The sequence below is a fragment of the Pogona vitticeps genome, chromosome 5 (assembly GCF_051106095.1).
Source record: "Pogona vitticeps strain Pit_001003342236 chromosome 5, PviZW2.1, whole genome shotgun sequence".
NCBI classification, from domain to species: Eukaryota; Metazoa; Chordata; class Lepidosauria; order Squamata; family Agamidae; genus Pogona; species Pogona vitticeps.
The window spans coordinates 150,467,825-150,483,527 of NC_135787.1; the positions used below are offsets into that span (position 1 = coordinate 150,467,825).

Below are 15,703 nucleotides of genomic sequence, written 5' to 3' on the forward strand. Positions count from 1 at the left end.
TCCTCTATCAGCTTTATTACATTTGTGACAATGTCAAAGATAGGAGCATTGGTCTGTTGCATTCTAGATTTTTATCTTTCTGGTCCAGTGTTGACATCTAGAATAAGACATTCTGTTGATCTCTTCAAATAGTTTTAAAAAATGTATTTAGTGTACACGCTGGCCAGTATTTTGTGAAGAACTGCACAGATTCTGTGTGTAGTCACCATTTCCATTGTCTTCACCAGTGAATTGCCTGTTTGAAGCAATGAGGTGTTCTCCAACTTCATAAAAGCAAGACGGAGAGCACAAGGTGGAAATGTGGATGCTCTAGCAATGAGAGCCAGTATACTCTGCAAAAACCAACCTGATATTGGTCTGTGATTTTATGCTTGATGTCAGGATATTATAATTAACAGCCTGCCATTTTGCTTTTTGCTTTATTTCTTCAGATAACTCCAACAATCGAGGACCCTAGTGCATTCGCACATGTAGAAGAAGTGTTAAAGACGAAGTTAAAATGATAATTGGCTATGGAAATCTGAGCTACATGAGTTATCATGTAAGTCCAATATCTATGAATTAATGCAAGTTCTGCAATGTATTGGCTGAGCTTATACCCCAGTGAAAGGTAATTAGTATTAGATTGCTGGTATAATGTTCAAATATGGTTTTGAGGCTCAGATAACTATTAGAACTAAGTAAACAGAATGAAGTATGTATAATTACATGCAGGGCCAATCCTGTATTTAAATACAAAGAAGAAGATGATGGCATAGAGCACATCCTGCCATCAAGTCCCACCCATTTCATTATTAACTGCACTTTACATATATGGACTAGTATCCTGTTGGCTGCAAACGTGCTGCGGGACAGTCTGTGCTGTGTATGGTTCTCTTTCTTCTGCTGCTTCTGCAAGGCGGTATACAGTAACCCCTTGTACTAGCTGTACACCTGTTTAGAGCAATGTGGTGATCTCTGGCTTGCATAACTATAAGCAGAGACCAGCAGAACTTGGATGCAGCACTCCACCAATGGACCTGTTACTTCATTGAAGAGAAACAGGATACCAGCCTCAATCATACTGGTAGGGTCACAATTCACATAAACTGATCTGACTACATAGTAGAATGTGTTCTGAAATAAAGCAGACATTGTAGGGTTTATGTTGTACCGTGCCACAAGACTTTTATCACAATATATCTATGGGAGTTTGAATCCTCCTCCCAATTTGATATTTGTATTTAAAGTAAGGGAAAGAGTTTATTCCCCCCCACAAGGCCATCAAGAAGTGAGTTACATACAGTAATGTGAAAACCACCCTACTGCCATTGCTTCTACAAATTAATTGGACATACTGTATATCCTTAGGCAGATCTTGCCCGTCATGCAAATTTTCAAAATCAAATTCTTCCAAGTGACCAGTAGTTAGGAGTTGCTGCTTCTCACAGGAAAACTTACCATACTATGAATTAATTCTATCTCCATAGCAAACTCTTCCTCCACATATGTGGGTTTTTTCCTCCCTAAAGTGTTCATGCTTCATAAAATCTGTTGTTTCTGACATTTTCCCGCATAATGAGGACAATGTTTGCTAGTCTCCACTATTCATCTGAAGGCTAAGGAACTAGGGTGTGATAAACATTCCCTTCAAATGACAGATATGCAGACAGTTACTTATCTCCTCATCATAAATGAAACTGTAACCAACCAGTCCTTAGATACTCTGTTACACAAAGAAAAAGTAGAAGTCATAATAGTGAGAAACATTTCTAAATTGTAGTAATACTAAAAAAAGAAAAAAAGATCTTGACTACAGAAATACAGTATGTAGCATTTAAAAAAAAAAAACCCAGACATTCCAGTTATCATAACAAGCAGATTATGAGTACGTATAATACTTTTGGGTTTGTGGATGTCAGTACTGATATTTTAATGAAAACATCACAGAGCTGTAGCTTTTTGAAGCAGAAATATTGTCCAGCTTTCAGTAGTATGTGCTCCTAAGAAAAGCTTTGTTTTCTTGCTAAAGGGGTGGAAATAAGTATATTGTGTATTTTATGATAATAGATACATTCATTTCTCTAATAATTACCGCAGTTCCTAGAATAGTTAGTAATGCTGCCTGTGTAACATGCATGAAATTGTCCTCTTTAATGATAAAAGGGAAAGAGCACTATCTAATCACTTAGAATGGGGTTTTTTTTTGTAAAGGGCTGTAAACCCACAAAGAAAGTCCACTGAGAAAAGTCTTCTCCTCTTACACATGTGCACCATCTTTTACCTTCCCTTTGTCTGCTGCATTCCCAGAAAAAAAACCCCACAAGCTCACCCTGTGCTTTTGTCTGAAGTAGGCCCCATTATCTTTAGTGAGATTTTCTGTTTGGAAAACTAGGTTTAGGATTGAATCCATTGGCAGACATCTGCTTGCTTACAGAGAAGGTGTGCAGCATCATGGTAAACACATTCTGCTTAAGGTCCTTACAGCTTTTCTATGCGTGAGACCTATAATCAGATCTCCCATTCACAGAGGTATTTGTGGTAAGCTGAACAAGTTTGCAAGTACTGCTGCAGGCCTTTGCTGTGAACTGGTAAAAGCTTTCCTGTCTTTGGATTGTGTAAGCATTTCGGGGGAAGTCTTATCTGCATGCTCATGTCAGCACTATGCCCTAATGTGGTTCTTGCTGTTAACACTTAAAGAGGGCTTAACAATCCAGTAGCTTTACTTATAGAGCTACTTATTATCTCTGCTTCTGCCCAAGTTGGGACGGGACATCACTGACAATGTTCTTACTATTAAAAAAATGTTAACTCATTGCATGTCTCTGCTAGAAGAAAGTGTGCAGGCAAGTTGGACTGTGTATAAAAATTAGATACTAGCCTGTGGCAGGCAGATATGGGCAAGTTAGATTGCTAGGTGTCTGCCAGGAGGGGACATTTAAAGCAGCTGATTTAAACTATATGCTTATCTGATGTGGAACATGAAGACACATTAAACCAGGAGTTCCAAAACAGATTAATGTGCCTAAAACTACACAACAATGTCACAATTTAGCCATTATTGCTATTAAATAGTGACTATTTGGTTATATTGCATAGTAATCAATGGATCAAACTAGTGTCCTGGTAGCCATATCTAAAGTTCAATTACAGGAAATGGGACCTCCCCCCCCCCACTGTTTCTTTGACACAATAGAAAGCAGCACCTTCAGTGCACCATCTTGTGGCAGATTGTATTATTGTCTTCCAGAGCACATACTGCCTGCTTGTTTACAGAAAATGATGTATTTATTTCTATTCATCCCTGAAGCAATATTAGTCTCTAAAGTTCCACTTGAAAGTATGACACACGCCGCTGTATCACAGACTGAACACATAAAACAGCACTGATTTTCTTTTATTGACAATAGGGGAGAAAAAGTCTGTCACCATTTGGTTAACTGAAATCATGTATAAATAAATAAAAAAGAAGTATGCAGGAAAACAAATGTACGTGCAGATGTTTTGCAAATCAGCCTGCTGAATGGAATAACCAAAAGACAGGTCTTAAGATATGATCAGGCAGCGGGAAATTAGCAAATAGTAGGTAAATGACATTATTAAATAGGTCTTACTTTGAAACTTCTCATAGAAACAAGGAATAAACATCAATAACACCACCAAATAAAGCCACAGCAGATAATAGTTTTTCCTCTAAACTTTTATACATTATAGATCAACTGTTCTGTCTTTCAGTTATTTCCTCTGACAAAGCTGACTTCAGTGAAGTCTCAGCAAGGCCGTTTTGGATAAAAGCATGACATTAGACAAGCAGCTGCCTAGTGCCCTATTTATTATGAAGAAAGGGAGGGCATTTTTAAAATAAAACTTGAAGATCAAATTTATTTTCCTTTGATGTTTTCATTTCACACTCATGCTGGCTGGCCTGTGAACAATTTGGGAGGAAAAAAGTGATTCCTAGCAAAGCTAGGTGCTTCTAGATCCATAAGCAGCTGTTGAGAAAAATGCCTCTTGCTAAGTTGTTGTATTTAACTCTTGCAAATGATTTTTTTCTCCAGGTTGATTTTAAAAAGAGAGCCATCACAGTGCTTTCCTGCAAAAGTATGTGTGGTTGTGTATATGTGTTTCAATTCTGTTTTGCCCTTTATAGGTCCATTTTTTTTTTTGGCTCAGGTTCCATTGTTTCAGTCTTTCTTATAAATCATCAGAGGCAGGTGTTAAGCTTTAGATATTGACAGATTTCTTTAAAAAGTAGGAACATGTTGAAGCATCTAATAACTTTGCTAAACAGATCCAATTTACTTTGCTACAATTCAAAACTGTAAAAATGGTGGAATGGAAAGATACAAACAGTATTGTTTGACAACATATTGTCAAGCATTTGCACTAAGACCCCATGTACCATAGATTTAATTTGTTTAAAAAATCATATTTATATCCATTTACATGAAACGTACACATATTAAAAGAAATGCATACACAGTAAATACATAAACTCTAGTATATTACAATAAAACGGATGAAATAAGTTTAAAAATGAGTATCTCCCTTTGATAAAAGTGTTATTTAGTCATTTTGGCCAAATTTATGATGATACATTGGGGTTTATTTTTAAAAACAAATTAGTACCTGTTATTTTATTGAACTACCCAATGAGTGCATTCTGGCCAGTACTACTGCTACACTTTCTTACATCATTTCAGTGAGATTTGTGTCTAGATCATATGTGAACTCCACTGAGATAAATAAAAGTTGTGTCACTGCAGTAGCACCGGACAGGCTGCACATTACAAGTTAATATGTAAAAAGATCATCACATTTGAATCTGATAAACATATATATTTTCTTCCCTATTACCCTGTTTGTGGAATAAAAACTTCTTTTTCTTAAGATGGTAGTAGTGCACTTCAGGTAAAGTAGAAGAAAAAAGGTGGTATCTAGGAAGCAAGGAGAAATGGTACATTCAGTACTAAAAGTCTTTGCAATATGCAATTACAATTCATTTAATAAAACCAACAAAGATTTTAGGAGAGGCAAACAGAAATAGCAGTGGAGTGCTGGCTGAAACTGTTAAGACCCATAGAGGAATGAGCCACAAGATACATTGGAGTGAATTCCCTATGGAAGCTTTGTGGCATTTAGACCAGAATTGACAAGGCATGTTCCTCTAGATCACAGGTTCCCAGTCTGGGAGTTGTGGCTCCCAAGGGGGCTGCAGAGTGTTTTCTGGGGTGGATGCCGAGGTTATTTTTAGTTGCAATTATCTTTATAGGAAATTTCACCATGAAAGTTTTCAACACTTACTTATTGCCCAGGTATAAGTACAAAAATCACATTAAATATTAGGTTAGAATTAGAGTCTGAAAAAAAAATCAATTTTAATGTCTTTAATTTCTCCTACTAAAATGTATATTAAATACTAAAAAGTTTTAATATTCTTCACATTCAAGCAGAACATTGCTGGCCAGCTGGTGCAGGGAGGCTTCCTCGCTACAGATAACAGTGGTGCCAGGGCAGCAGCTGACAGTCCTCACCTGCTTAACATATGGCAAAAGCAGAGCCATTGGACATGTCCCCATGGGCAAGAATGTTGCTGGACGGCCAGTGCCAAGGTAGCCAGGAAGCTTCTTAGCACCGGCAGGCTGGCAACATTGTTCTGGCCTTGAGGGGGGCTCCGTTTTCTCTGCATGTCAAGCAGGCGAGCAGTCTCAGCTGTCCCCAGCACTGCCCATAGCCAGGAAGCTTCCCAGCACTAGCTACTTGGTGACACTGTTTGAGGGAATCCCTACTATAGTTTTTAAAAGTGTGAATTGTGCCCTGTTTTTGAACCATAGGAGGGCTTTTGTCATGTGCAGAGACAGGAGTTGCTTTTGGTTCCTAAGAGGAGGGAGGAATGAATTTCTCTCATGTTTAATTGTTTTTAATTATATATTTATTGCCCTTTTAACATTGCCTGTATTTTAATTATTGTGAGCCACCCTTTATGGGAGAAAGGCAACATAGAAATGAAATGAACTAATAATTGGTTTTAAGATTAAGAAGTAGGAATAACAGATTTTCTTAAAGGCCTTAAGACTGAGGTCAGGACAGAGTTGAATCTAAGGAAGATAGGTTTGGTGAAGACAACTTAGGGATAAGATTACAAGTGAAAACAATTTATAAGTGCTTTTCGGTGAGGTTGACTCATGCAAGTGCCTTAAATGTCCCATTCTGGCAGTTTCTTAAGTGCAGGAACCTGCAGTGTTCATAACAGCAGCCACATCTCCAACATATGAAAAGAGGTGAGCCTGGTATGAAAATGATTGGGTGCGGACTTCTGGCTTGATGCTGCGACGAAACAGCAGCAGGAGGATGGGGCTCCATCGCCTGAGGTGAATTCCAACCTGTTTGGGACCCCCCAGGGGGTTAAAACCACCGCAAAGAGGTGGTGAAATGGGGAGAAGCCTGCTGATCACATGGGAACAGCGGTTACCCACTGGAAACTCCCCAATCAACCAGCAGGTGGAAACAAGCAGCTGAACTTGCAACTTCCTTGCAAGTTGTTGGCAGCCAGGAATGGAAAAGTGATAAATTAGCTTAATTAACATTGTTAAGGAGCAGCGGGACAAGGACCGCCTAGAGGCAGCCACTGAGCGAGGACTCCCACTGCCCTTCCCTGTAGGAGGAAACAGTGACTCGCTCGCTCACTCGCCTGTTTTGCATGGAGCTGCTCCGGTTGAGAGCCACTGGGCTCCGCAGGGACCTGTCGTGTTAGGGGGAGGAGGAGGACGCGGGGTCCCCTGTGGTGGATTGGGCCCTCTGGCTTGGCTAAGCCGCCACTGCCACGATGGTGGCTTGCAGGCTGCACGCCTCCTGCTGGCGGACGCCCCCAAGAAGGCGAAAGCCAGCCCGGACCATCCTCGCCCCACGATGGCGGCGAGGCCTGGCCAGCCAGGAAAGAAGTAACGCCCTGGCGCAGAGGTGAGTCACTCGCTCTGCTGGCCAGACTCAAACATCTGGGGGAGAAGCCTCACACACCCCAAAGAGGTGGATGTGGATGAATGTGGCAGGCGGAGGGAGTGGCACGTGGGGCTTCAGACCGAAGATGAGCTCAAGCTCCTCCCCCGGATGTTGAGTCTGGGTGTTCCGGACTCAAACGTCCGTTGTTACAGATGCTACCAAGGCACCGTGAGGAGCGGGGGCTCAGCCTACCTGGCAAGTGACTTTTTCTGACGTTTTTGCCCATAGAAACACATTAATTAAATTTCAATGCATTCCTATGGGGAACCACACTTCGCAAGATGAAAAACTCGCAATAAGACATGTCTAGCGAGTCACCAAAAACATCACAAAATGCTTTTGTCTTGCGAGTTTTTCGTTGTGCAAGACATTCTTTTTGTGAGGTACCACTGTAGATTTGGAACTGGAATTACTTTTATTAGGTATGTTATTAGAGGATTTTGAGAACATTGTATACTATTAACACAATATTATGATAGTAGCCAATATTGTATACTAAAATATACAAATGAACGGTTTAAATGTTTAAAAAAATGTATAGATTTTGAAGGGACAACTAAGAAGATACCAAGATGCAAAGAACAAATATTTATAAGCAACCCATGTAACAGGATGCTTAACAAGCATGAATTGAATGTAGATAGATTGAAAAACTAATAAAATGTTTAAAAAGAAAAAACAAAATGGTTAGGTCCGTAGCCTCCTAGGTATGCCATGTATCTACCTGTATCTACAGTGGAAAGGCAGATTGTTAGTCAGATGCCATTGGTAACAACAGCAGTAGTATCCATGTCTGTGCCCCAAGGAAAGGCTCTAATATTATTTTAAGAGTGCCATATGATGGCATCAGAGCTAGTTATGGTGGAAGTCACTCCCACTGTCACAGCTGTTACTTTGGAAGAAGTACCTTTTCAAAAGCTCTTTCTGTCTTTGTCTAAACTGCAGCTGTAACAACACCTGAAGGTGCTTTCAAGTAAAATAGATGAAGAAGATACTGAGTTTAGAGGATGTACTTTTCCTCTGACTCGTTGGTTCTCAGCCTTCAACTGTACTTCATATCCTCTAGAGGTTGGCCATCTTGGCTCGAGCTTTTGAGAGTTAAAGGCCAACAACATTTGAGAACCAAAGGTTTTAACTTGAAATTCTTTTAAATTGCATGAGGAATTTCTTTCCTTAATTTTATGTTTTTGTATGCATCTGTGATGGTGGTGTATATGTTTGCTTGTTGGGACATTTATTAACTTTGGGGTCAATAATGAGAAAATATCAGTGACAGTGGTGCCCCCAACACAAAAGCAACAAAAGTCCACTTGGCCCCACTTGTTTCCTTTTTGCATTGTCCACTTGGTCTGCATGCTGCTGAAATGAAGCTCTTGAGACCCTGAACCAAAAAAGCCCACCAACCCAAAGATATATCTTTATATAGAAGACTATTCCCTTATGCTCAGTGTGAAGAAGTAGACTCCAACACAGATTTTACCATTTCAGGGAAAACTAGGCTTAAAAACACAGGTTTATCAGGTACTCAGCAGAACCTGGCAGGCATCAAGAAAAATATTGTTGGATGTTCCTTTTTCATAAATTTTCAATGTTCATGTCTGAATACTCACTTTTGTTCAGCTCAGAGCTCTCTTCTGTGTTAGACTTGTCAGCATGAATACGTGCGAACTGTAGAACTGTCTAATCTCTGCAGCCGTGCTGACGCAACTGGAAAATCGAGAACCAAAACATCAATAAAAAGTTTTCATTCAGAAGGACATAAAATAACCTTCTTCCATTTTTGTTTTTGCATGAAAAAATGTACTCCACTCTGTGAGATACTGTAATGGGCTCCAGATTTCTCCAGATTAATTAATACTACTCATTTGTTCCTGTACTTCATATTTATTAATTATATGTCCAATCTAGATCATAGAACACAATCTTAGATTGGTCCTTGAATGAGAATAAGAATGCACCTGCTGTCTTTTAGATGTCATCATACATTCACATAGAGGCGGAAAATTTTAAAAAAGAGATGAGTAGAGAGTCTTTGCACCAGATTCTTTGGCCTACCTCCCAGATAAAAATCGGAAAATTGCCCATGCCCTGTGGACCTTTGTATGAATGACTTAGACGACCATTATATCCACACACATATATCCAGTGGAGGGACACAATGTGGGTGAGGAGGAAAATCTTACTCTGGCATGGGAGTATGGGTCACAATTATCACCTGATCCAGCATTTAATGATGGGATAACTGTTGTGGAAAGGGCGAGATATATCTCACCTGAGAAAGCAAGGGCACATAAGAAAACCAAAACAAATGATGTCTTTGTAATATAGAAAACATTCCATACAAATATGACAAATGGGGAAAAGCCCTCATTTTTTTCCCAGTTTGACATAGCTCTTTACCATCTCAACCTGCCACAGAATACATACACCACCATCTGATATCTGGCAATAGCTGTTTCCTCTACCAGCATCAGTGCTAAACAGCTCATAGGAAAAGTGGAAGCTGACAGTTTGAAGCATAATTGGAAAGTTTAGTATCTTATCGCTGTCTTTTTCACAGTGTATTATATATATTTCTTCTGCTTACTTTAATTTACTCTCTCCTAGATTATGACTTGCTAAGAGTAAATGCTTCACACCGATGGAACCAGTAATGAAGTTGATCTGCGATATTAAGGTGGAATGTTCTCTGCTGCAGAGACCCCAAACACCCAACAACATTCTTTAGTTTTGAAGCAAATATTAACGTCCTACCATCAGATGCCATTTTTCGTGACTGTCCTGATGTTGTAGTTAACCTGAAGCCAGCTGGCAGTGTTTCTGAAGAACCAGGCATCATGCTGATTCCATGGACTTCACGTGGAGGAAACTGTCTTCGCCAGGAAGAGCCACGCCTGTAATTCTTGTCATCACTCTGTTAATGCACATAGGTTTGGAGTTAACTAAAATTAAAGGGTAGACTCCTGGATGATTTACCATTCCCTCTGGTTTGCATTATCATATTTTTTAAAAAAAGAATAGCCAAGTAAGATATCACATATAGTATCCAATATCACTTGTTTCAGAAACTTTCAGTATCACATCCTATTTTTGATTATTGATAAAGGTTATGGTTTCTTACTCTTGTTTTATCATCACTCAAACCTCTTTTAATAAAAAATCAATGCGTCATTTAAAATTACAAATAAACATAAGACATAGTTTTTAAACCCTTCTTATTGTAAAACAAATTATTGGAAAACAAATATAATTTTTTTTCTTGTCATAAAGCATTAATTGAAATTTATCATAAGTAATAGCAGAAACAAAAATTTAACATGAAGGATGCCTCTGTATCTCATAGTCTTACCCCATGCTTGGAGTTTCTTTGTGCCCCAAACCCAATCACCCTGCTCCAAGGGGCGATTCCTCTAGTTTGGGAGCTAAGGACATGTGTTCTAATGTAGCCAGCTATGCAGTGAACATGTGGATCAGCTAATCTCCAAGTGGCATTGTGATGCATCATGTCCACCAAGTGAGGATGTGATATAGAACACACAACACATCCGTTGGTAAGGTCCCTACAGAGCCTCAAAGGTTAAAAGCTGCTGTCTAGAGTCTTGACAAGATCTGAGGTTGCTCATTCCTTATCTGGATACCTCTTTTACAATCTACTACCTCTCAGAAATGTCAAGAAAAGATAACACTTTAGAGTATGCCTCTCTTTAAATCTCTTTAATTTGTTATCTTTAAATCTCCTAAGAGTATATTAAGCCAAAGAAGACAGAAAACCAACTGTTCAAACTGACCTGTTCTAGCTCCTGTCCTCTGAATATGCCAGCCCCAGAGACTGGCAAAACGTTAGGAAGAAAAACCTCCAGAACATGGCTAAACAGCCCAAAAAACCCACAACAACCATCAGATCCGGACCATGAAATCCTTTGCCAATACACTGACATATATTTGTTTATTTCATCACAGTCCTGCATTTACAGTTCACAGTAATTGTGACATTAAGTATGTGACACCATGAAACTACAGGAAATGCTGATGTTTATGTAACTTTTGATCACCACTAATCCTAGAGCTTTATTTCCAATAGTATTTGCATTACGTGTTACCTTCTTCATGTATATGTTATCACTGGTTATCTGTGGGAAACCAAGAGCAACTAAAATCTCAGTTTGGTAATTTATAATTCATTTATCAAATGTTAGGAGGATTTTGTTGTGTTCTGTTCTGCAATAAAGCCCACATAGTGGTAATGGTTAATTCTCGCCCACACTTCTGTACTTCAAAGATACATATTCCATTGTACCAATTATTTTACTCATTAATACAGAAAGTCAGTGCAGTGAACAAATTTTGTTTACCGCAAGGGAAGATTTCCAGTCCCCTATTTAGTTAATCTTGTTTGAGTACAAATAAAGTTGTATTGGAAACCTTATTTTTTTACTTACTGGACAGAATCTGATTCCTGATTTACTCTTTTGGAAGGGAAATTGCATAAGTGCTGGCAGCAAACAGCTGCCCTTTCATGAGGCGCTGGTTGTGTTCCTGTCTGTGTGCCTAGTCACATGATCAGGAGCTTGTTAAGGAATGCAACCAGTGTTTAATTAATGAGTGACAGGGTTTTTTTTTTATAAAACCAGTTATACTTTGTAGTTCATAGTCTAGCACTTAGAAATATGACTTACTTCATCAAGTCGTCTGTCTGTTCCTAGTGCTAATAGATTATTGTATTCTCTCTCAAGGATCTGCCGTGCCTATGGTTAACCAAATAAAACAACAGAAGTTATAAGGCAACGGATAAAATCCACTGGAATTAATTCCTATAACCAGTTCAGTTACTTACCTGTGTATTTTGTGTTGGAATCTGCAATAATAAAGCTAAACTGCTATAATCGAAGTTATCATCCAGGGCTATGAGAGCTCCATGTACACCACTTTCTAGCACATTATTTGCATATTCCCGTAATCCAATTGCTTGTATCCAGCGTATCACTCTGTCATTACTCCATACCAACACATCTACAGAGAAGGAGGGAGAGAAACATTTCCCCAATGATTGAGCTTTTGCAAGGGAAAAGACATATAGAGATCTGGTAAATTAGCCACACTTCATGCTTTATCATTTCACAGGCCACATAACTTAAGTGCTGAGAGGTGGGGGCTAGCCTGCATCACTGCTTACCTATCCTATAGCTTTGAATTGGTGGTCTTAGGCCCATCCAAGTGAAAGTCTTGTCCCCATCTTAACTGAAGCCAAAAGAGGCAAGAGATTAATACAGTGGACCCCAAATGTCCTTCCTGATTCCCTTGTTGCAAATGGCCCCCTGCTTTGTAGATGGATCAGTTTCTTGTTTCTCCCCAGGCTGAGACAGCACCACTCTGCCTACTAAGCAGTAAGGTTTGGGAAGAGGTGGGGGAAAAATGCACCTAGCAAACTCAGAAAACAGCAATACAAGCAGGGTAAATTATTAATTATACTGCTGGTTGGATTTACTCTTTTTTTTAATAATGCAAGCCAATTTTTACACCATAACGTGTACATGTAAATTCTGGATACAGCTTTGTGTCCTCGTGAACACAGAATGCTGGATTTTGCTGCTACAGCTATCTGGAAGCATTACCCCTGGCAGGATGATACTTTCTAGTGCAACAGGTACATGATACACAGTGCCCTCCCAGCAGAAACCTTGCACTACACATTGCCTGCTCCATTTGGTAGACTGAGGTTATCCTTTGCATCAATCTGTTAGTATGAGACTGGCCAACATTTTATGATAATCCCATCAAACAATTTTAATTGCATATTAAAACATTTTTATGAAGGAGCAAAAGGATGGCTTTTATGATGGGGCTCGCCATTAGGGGTTTATACAACTACTTGCATTCAATTTATACATTTTAGAATCTGCTGCCACATTAATTGGGGACTCACCTTAAACTAAGTAATAATAATAATAATTAACGTTGTCAAGTTGATTCCAACTTATGGTGACCCCTTCCTGTTTTTTTAAGATATAAAGAACTGAGAAGTTATCATTCCTTTATTGGAGTGCTGTGGGACTGCAGTTTGCCCAAGGCTACAAAATGGTCTCTCCTACTGGTGGGCATAGTGGGGCATTTGAACACTCAACCTCTGGCTCTACTGCTGGGTACCTCAACCACTGAGGTCAACCAGCATTTAAATTGAGGAAACAATAGATTAAATATAACTGTGGCTGGATTCCGACTGCTTGATTATTAACTTGCTGGTTCTCTGTTATAAGCTGTATTTGGAATTACATGTTAACTGGCCAGGGGATCATCTTGTTATCAGTACTTGTCAAATGAATGAAACCACAAAGGTAATGGGTCATTGAGATATGAATGAGTTGTTGGGAGGCTGATAAGGGTCATTCTACCCTACTGCTTCTCCTCGATCTCTCAGTGGCTTTTGATACATTTGACTACAGTATCCTTCTGGAAAAGCTTTCGGAGGCCTGACAATAACCTGGCTCCCATCCTTCTTCAAAGCTCTTTCTTGGGATTCACAGATTGCAGCCATGTCCATATCAGATTTAATCAATTTAGGCATATCATCAAACACGGCCCCTACCTAGGCGAGAGCTCCCTCAGGACATTGGTGCAGGCACTGGTCGTCTCCTGGAATGACTGCTGCAATGCTCTCTATGTGGGGCTTTCCTTGAGGCTGACGCTGAGACTACAGCAAGTTCAGAATGCAGTGGGCAGACTGGTAGCTGGTGTGAGTAAATTTGATCACATCACTCCAGTGCTGGCCAGCCTCCACTGGTTACCTGTTATATCCTGGATCAGGTTCAAGTTTCTGACACTCACGTATAAAGCCCTTCATGGTTTGGGACCACATTGCCTGATTGAATGTCTCACCACCAGTCTTGTCTCTGTTCAAAAACTGGCTGCACCATTGTTTAAGTTTTTATACCATGTTTTTGTTGTTTGTGCTATATTTACTTCTGTGCAGTTTAACTGTCTGTAAACCACCCAGAATAGTGTTTTGACACTAATGGGGTGGTATATAAATCAAAGTAATAAATAAAATAAAATAAATGAAATGAAATGTGTGGGGAAGAGAAATGAGGTTAGCAAAAACTCAGCACTATACAAATGGTCACTTAAAAATGTCTTCCATGTTATCTCCTTGTTTGTGGAGAGAGTTGTTTTGGGGAGAGTTCTAGATCTGGGGTGACAAAGATCTTCTGGTAGTCACCACCTAGTCTCAAGAATTTAGTTTTAGACAAGTCCATCTGGAACTATACTTAGGAAAACTTCTTTGTCATATTTAATCATGTAAAGGATTGTAAATCCAACAGAGAAAAAATTTGGCAGCATTAAGACTATTGTTTTTCATTAAATAGTTACCTTTTATTTCATGCTGACTTGCTTCTCGTCTTCTTTCAAGTTCTTTCCTGTCATAATTCAACTTCTTTAAACACATGATTCCATACTGCAGACTTGTTCTGTTATTTAAGAAAAGTAACTGTATTTTACAAGATGCTTAGAAATAAAACAATGTTGCAAATATTAACAGTTCTGCCAAACATGTATAGAAAAATACCGTAAATATTTTGTAGCTTAGTATTGGCATGACACAAATTGTGGAAGAATGTATACTTGGGAGTGTTCAGCTATAAACCTTTTGTTTTCATGATGTTAGAACTCCTTTCTGTGTTATAAGGATATTACATTAACTTACCGATGAAAGCTATCCACCATTTTTAAGTGTACACGAAGATCTTTTTTTGTTAGGTGATCTAACATCCTTGCATCTACCAGACACTCCATGAAGTAACTTCGATACTGTGGTAATCCTAGGCTGGGGAGCCATTCGTTACCAATCCATTCATGGTTCATATCGCCATAAGCCAGCGTCTATGGTGAAAAAAAAAAGAGCAAAGAAAATATGATCAGTAGCCTTTATTCTTAGCAATTATCTTAATCTTTCTATTCTTCTTGGAAGCTTTAGGTAATACTCTATATTTGTAGGCTATGAAATCATTTGAATATTCCTAATCAACGGGGCCCCTTCATGGATTGCTGTCTTGTCATGGCGAAGGGGCTTCAGTAATTCAGAGAAGCTGTGGACTATGCTGTGCAGGGCCATCCAAGATGGACAAGTCATAGTGGAGAGTTCTGACTAAATGCGATCCACCTGGAGTAGGAACCGGCAAGCCACTCCAGTATCTTTGCCAATAAAACTCCATGGACAGAAACAAAAGGCTAAAAGATATGACGTTGGAAGGCGTCCAACATGCTACTGAGGAAGAGTGGAGGACAAGTATAAGTAGCTCCAGAGTTAATGAAGCAGTTGGGCCAAAGCTGAAAGGACACTCAGCTGTGGATGCACCTGTAAGTGAAAGGAAAGCCCGATGCTGCAAAGAAAAATACTGCATAGGGACCTGGAATGAAAGATCTATGAACCTTGGTAAACTGGATGTGGTCAAACAGGCGATGGCAAGAATAAACATTGACATCCTGGGCGTCAGTAAACTAAAATGGACGTTAATGGGTGAATTCAATTCAGATGATTATCGTATCTACTATTGTGGGCAAGAAACCCGTAGAAGGAATGGAGTAGCCCTTATAGTCAACAGAAGAGTGGGAAAAGCTGTAATGGGATATAATCTGAAAAATGACAGAATTATTTCAATATGAATCCAAGGCAGACCTTTCAACATCACAGTAATCCAAGTACAGTGGTGCCTCGCTTAACGATTGCCTC

General features: G+C 39.3%; 2 protein-coding genes across 21 annotated transcripts in view; one reads left to right on the top strand and one right to left on the bottom strand.

Moving 5' to 3' along the window:
- Positions 1-10,187, top strand: part of ACSS3 (acyl-CoA synthetase short chain family member 3) — a 69,770-nt gene extending 59,583 nt beyond the window's left edge. For all 3 annotated transcript variants that reach the window (XM_073000317.2, XM_073000316.2, XM_078376973.1), the window contains exons 16-17: positions 432-541; positions 9,586-10,187. In XM_073000317.2, the coding sequence (XP_072856418.2) occupies positions 432-503 (72 nt within the window). In that variant the 3' untranslated portion in view covers positions 504-541; positions 9,586-10,187. The remainder of the gene's footprint in view (positions 1-431; positions 542-9,585) is intronic.
- The window catches only part of PPFIA2 (PPFI scaffold protein A2), a 324,926-nt gene continuing 312,583 nt past the window's right edge, over positions 3,361-15,703 (bottom strand). For 11 of the 18 annotated variants that reach the window (XM_078376964.1, XM_078376963.1, XM_078376959.1 and 8 more), the window contains 5 exons: positions 14,678-14,853; positions 14,344-14,441; positions 11,813-11,988; positions 11,655-11,723; positions 9,295-9,892 (listed from right to left, as the gene is read on the bottom strand). In XM_078376964.1, coding sequence (XP_078233090.1) covers positions 9,587-9,892; positions 11,655-11,723; positions 11,813-11,988; positions 14,344-14,441; positions 14,678-14,853 — 825 coding nt within the window. In that variant the 3' untranslated portion in view covers positions 9,295-9,586. Of the gene's footprint in view, positions 4,917-8,588; positions 8,686-9,294; positions 9,893-11,654; positions 11,724-11,812; positions 11,989-14,343; positions 14,442-14,677; positions 14,854-15,703 lie in introns of those variants that run through there. The other 7 variants (XM_078376967.1, XM_078376962.1, XM_078376960.1 and 4 more) reach the window with 2 other exon arrangements.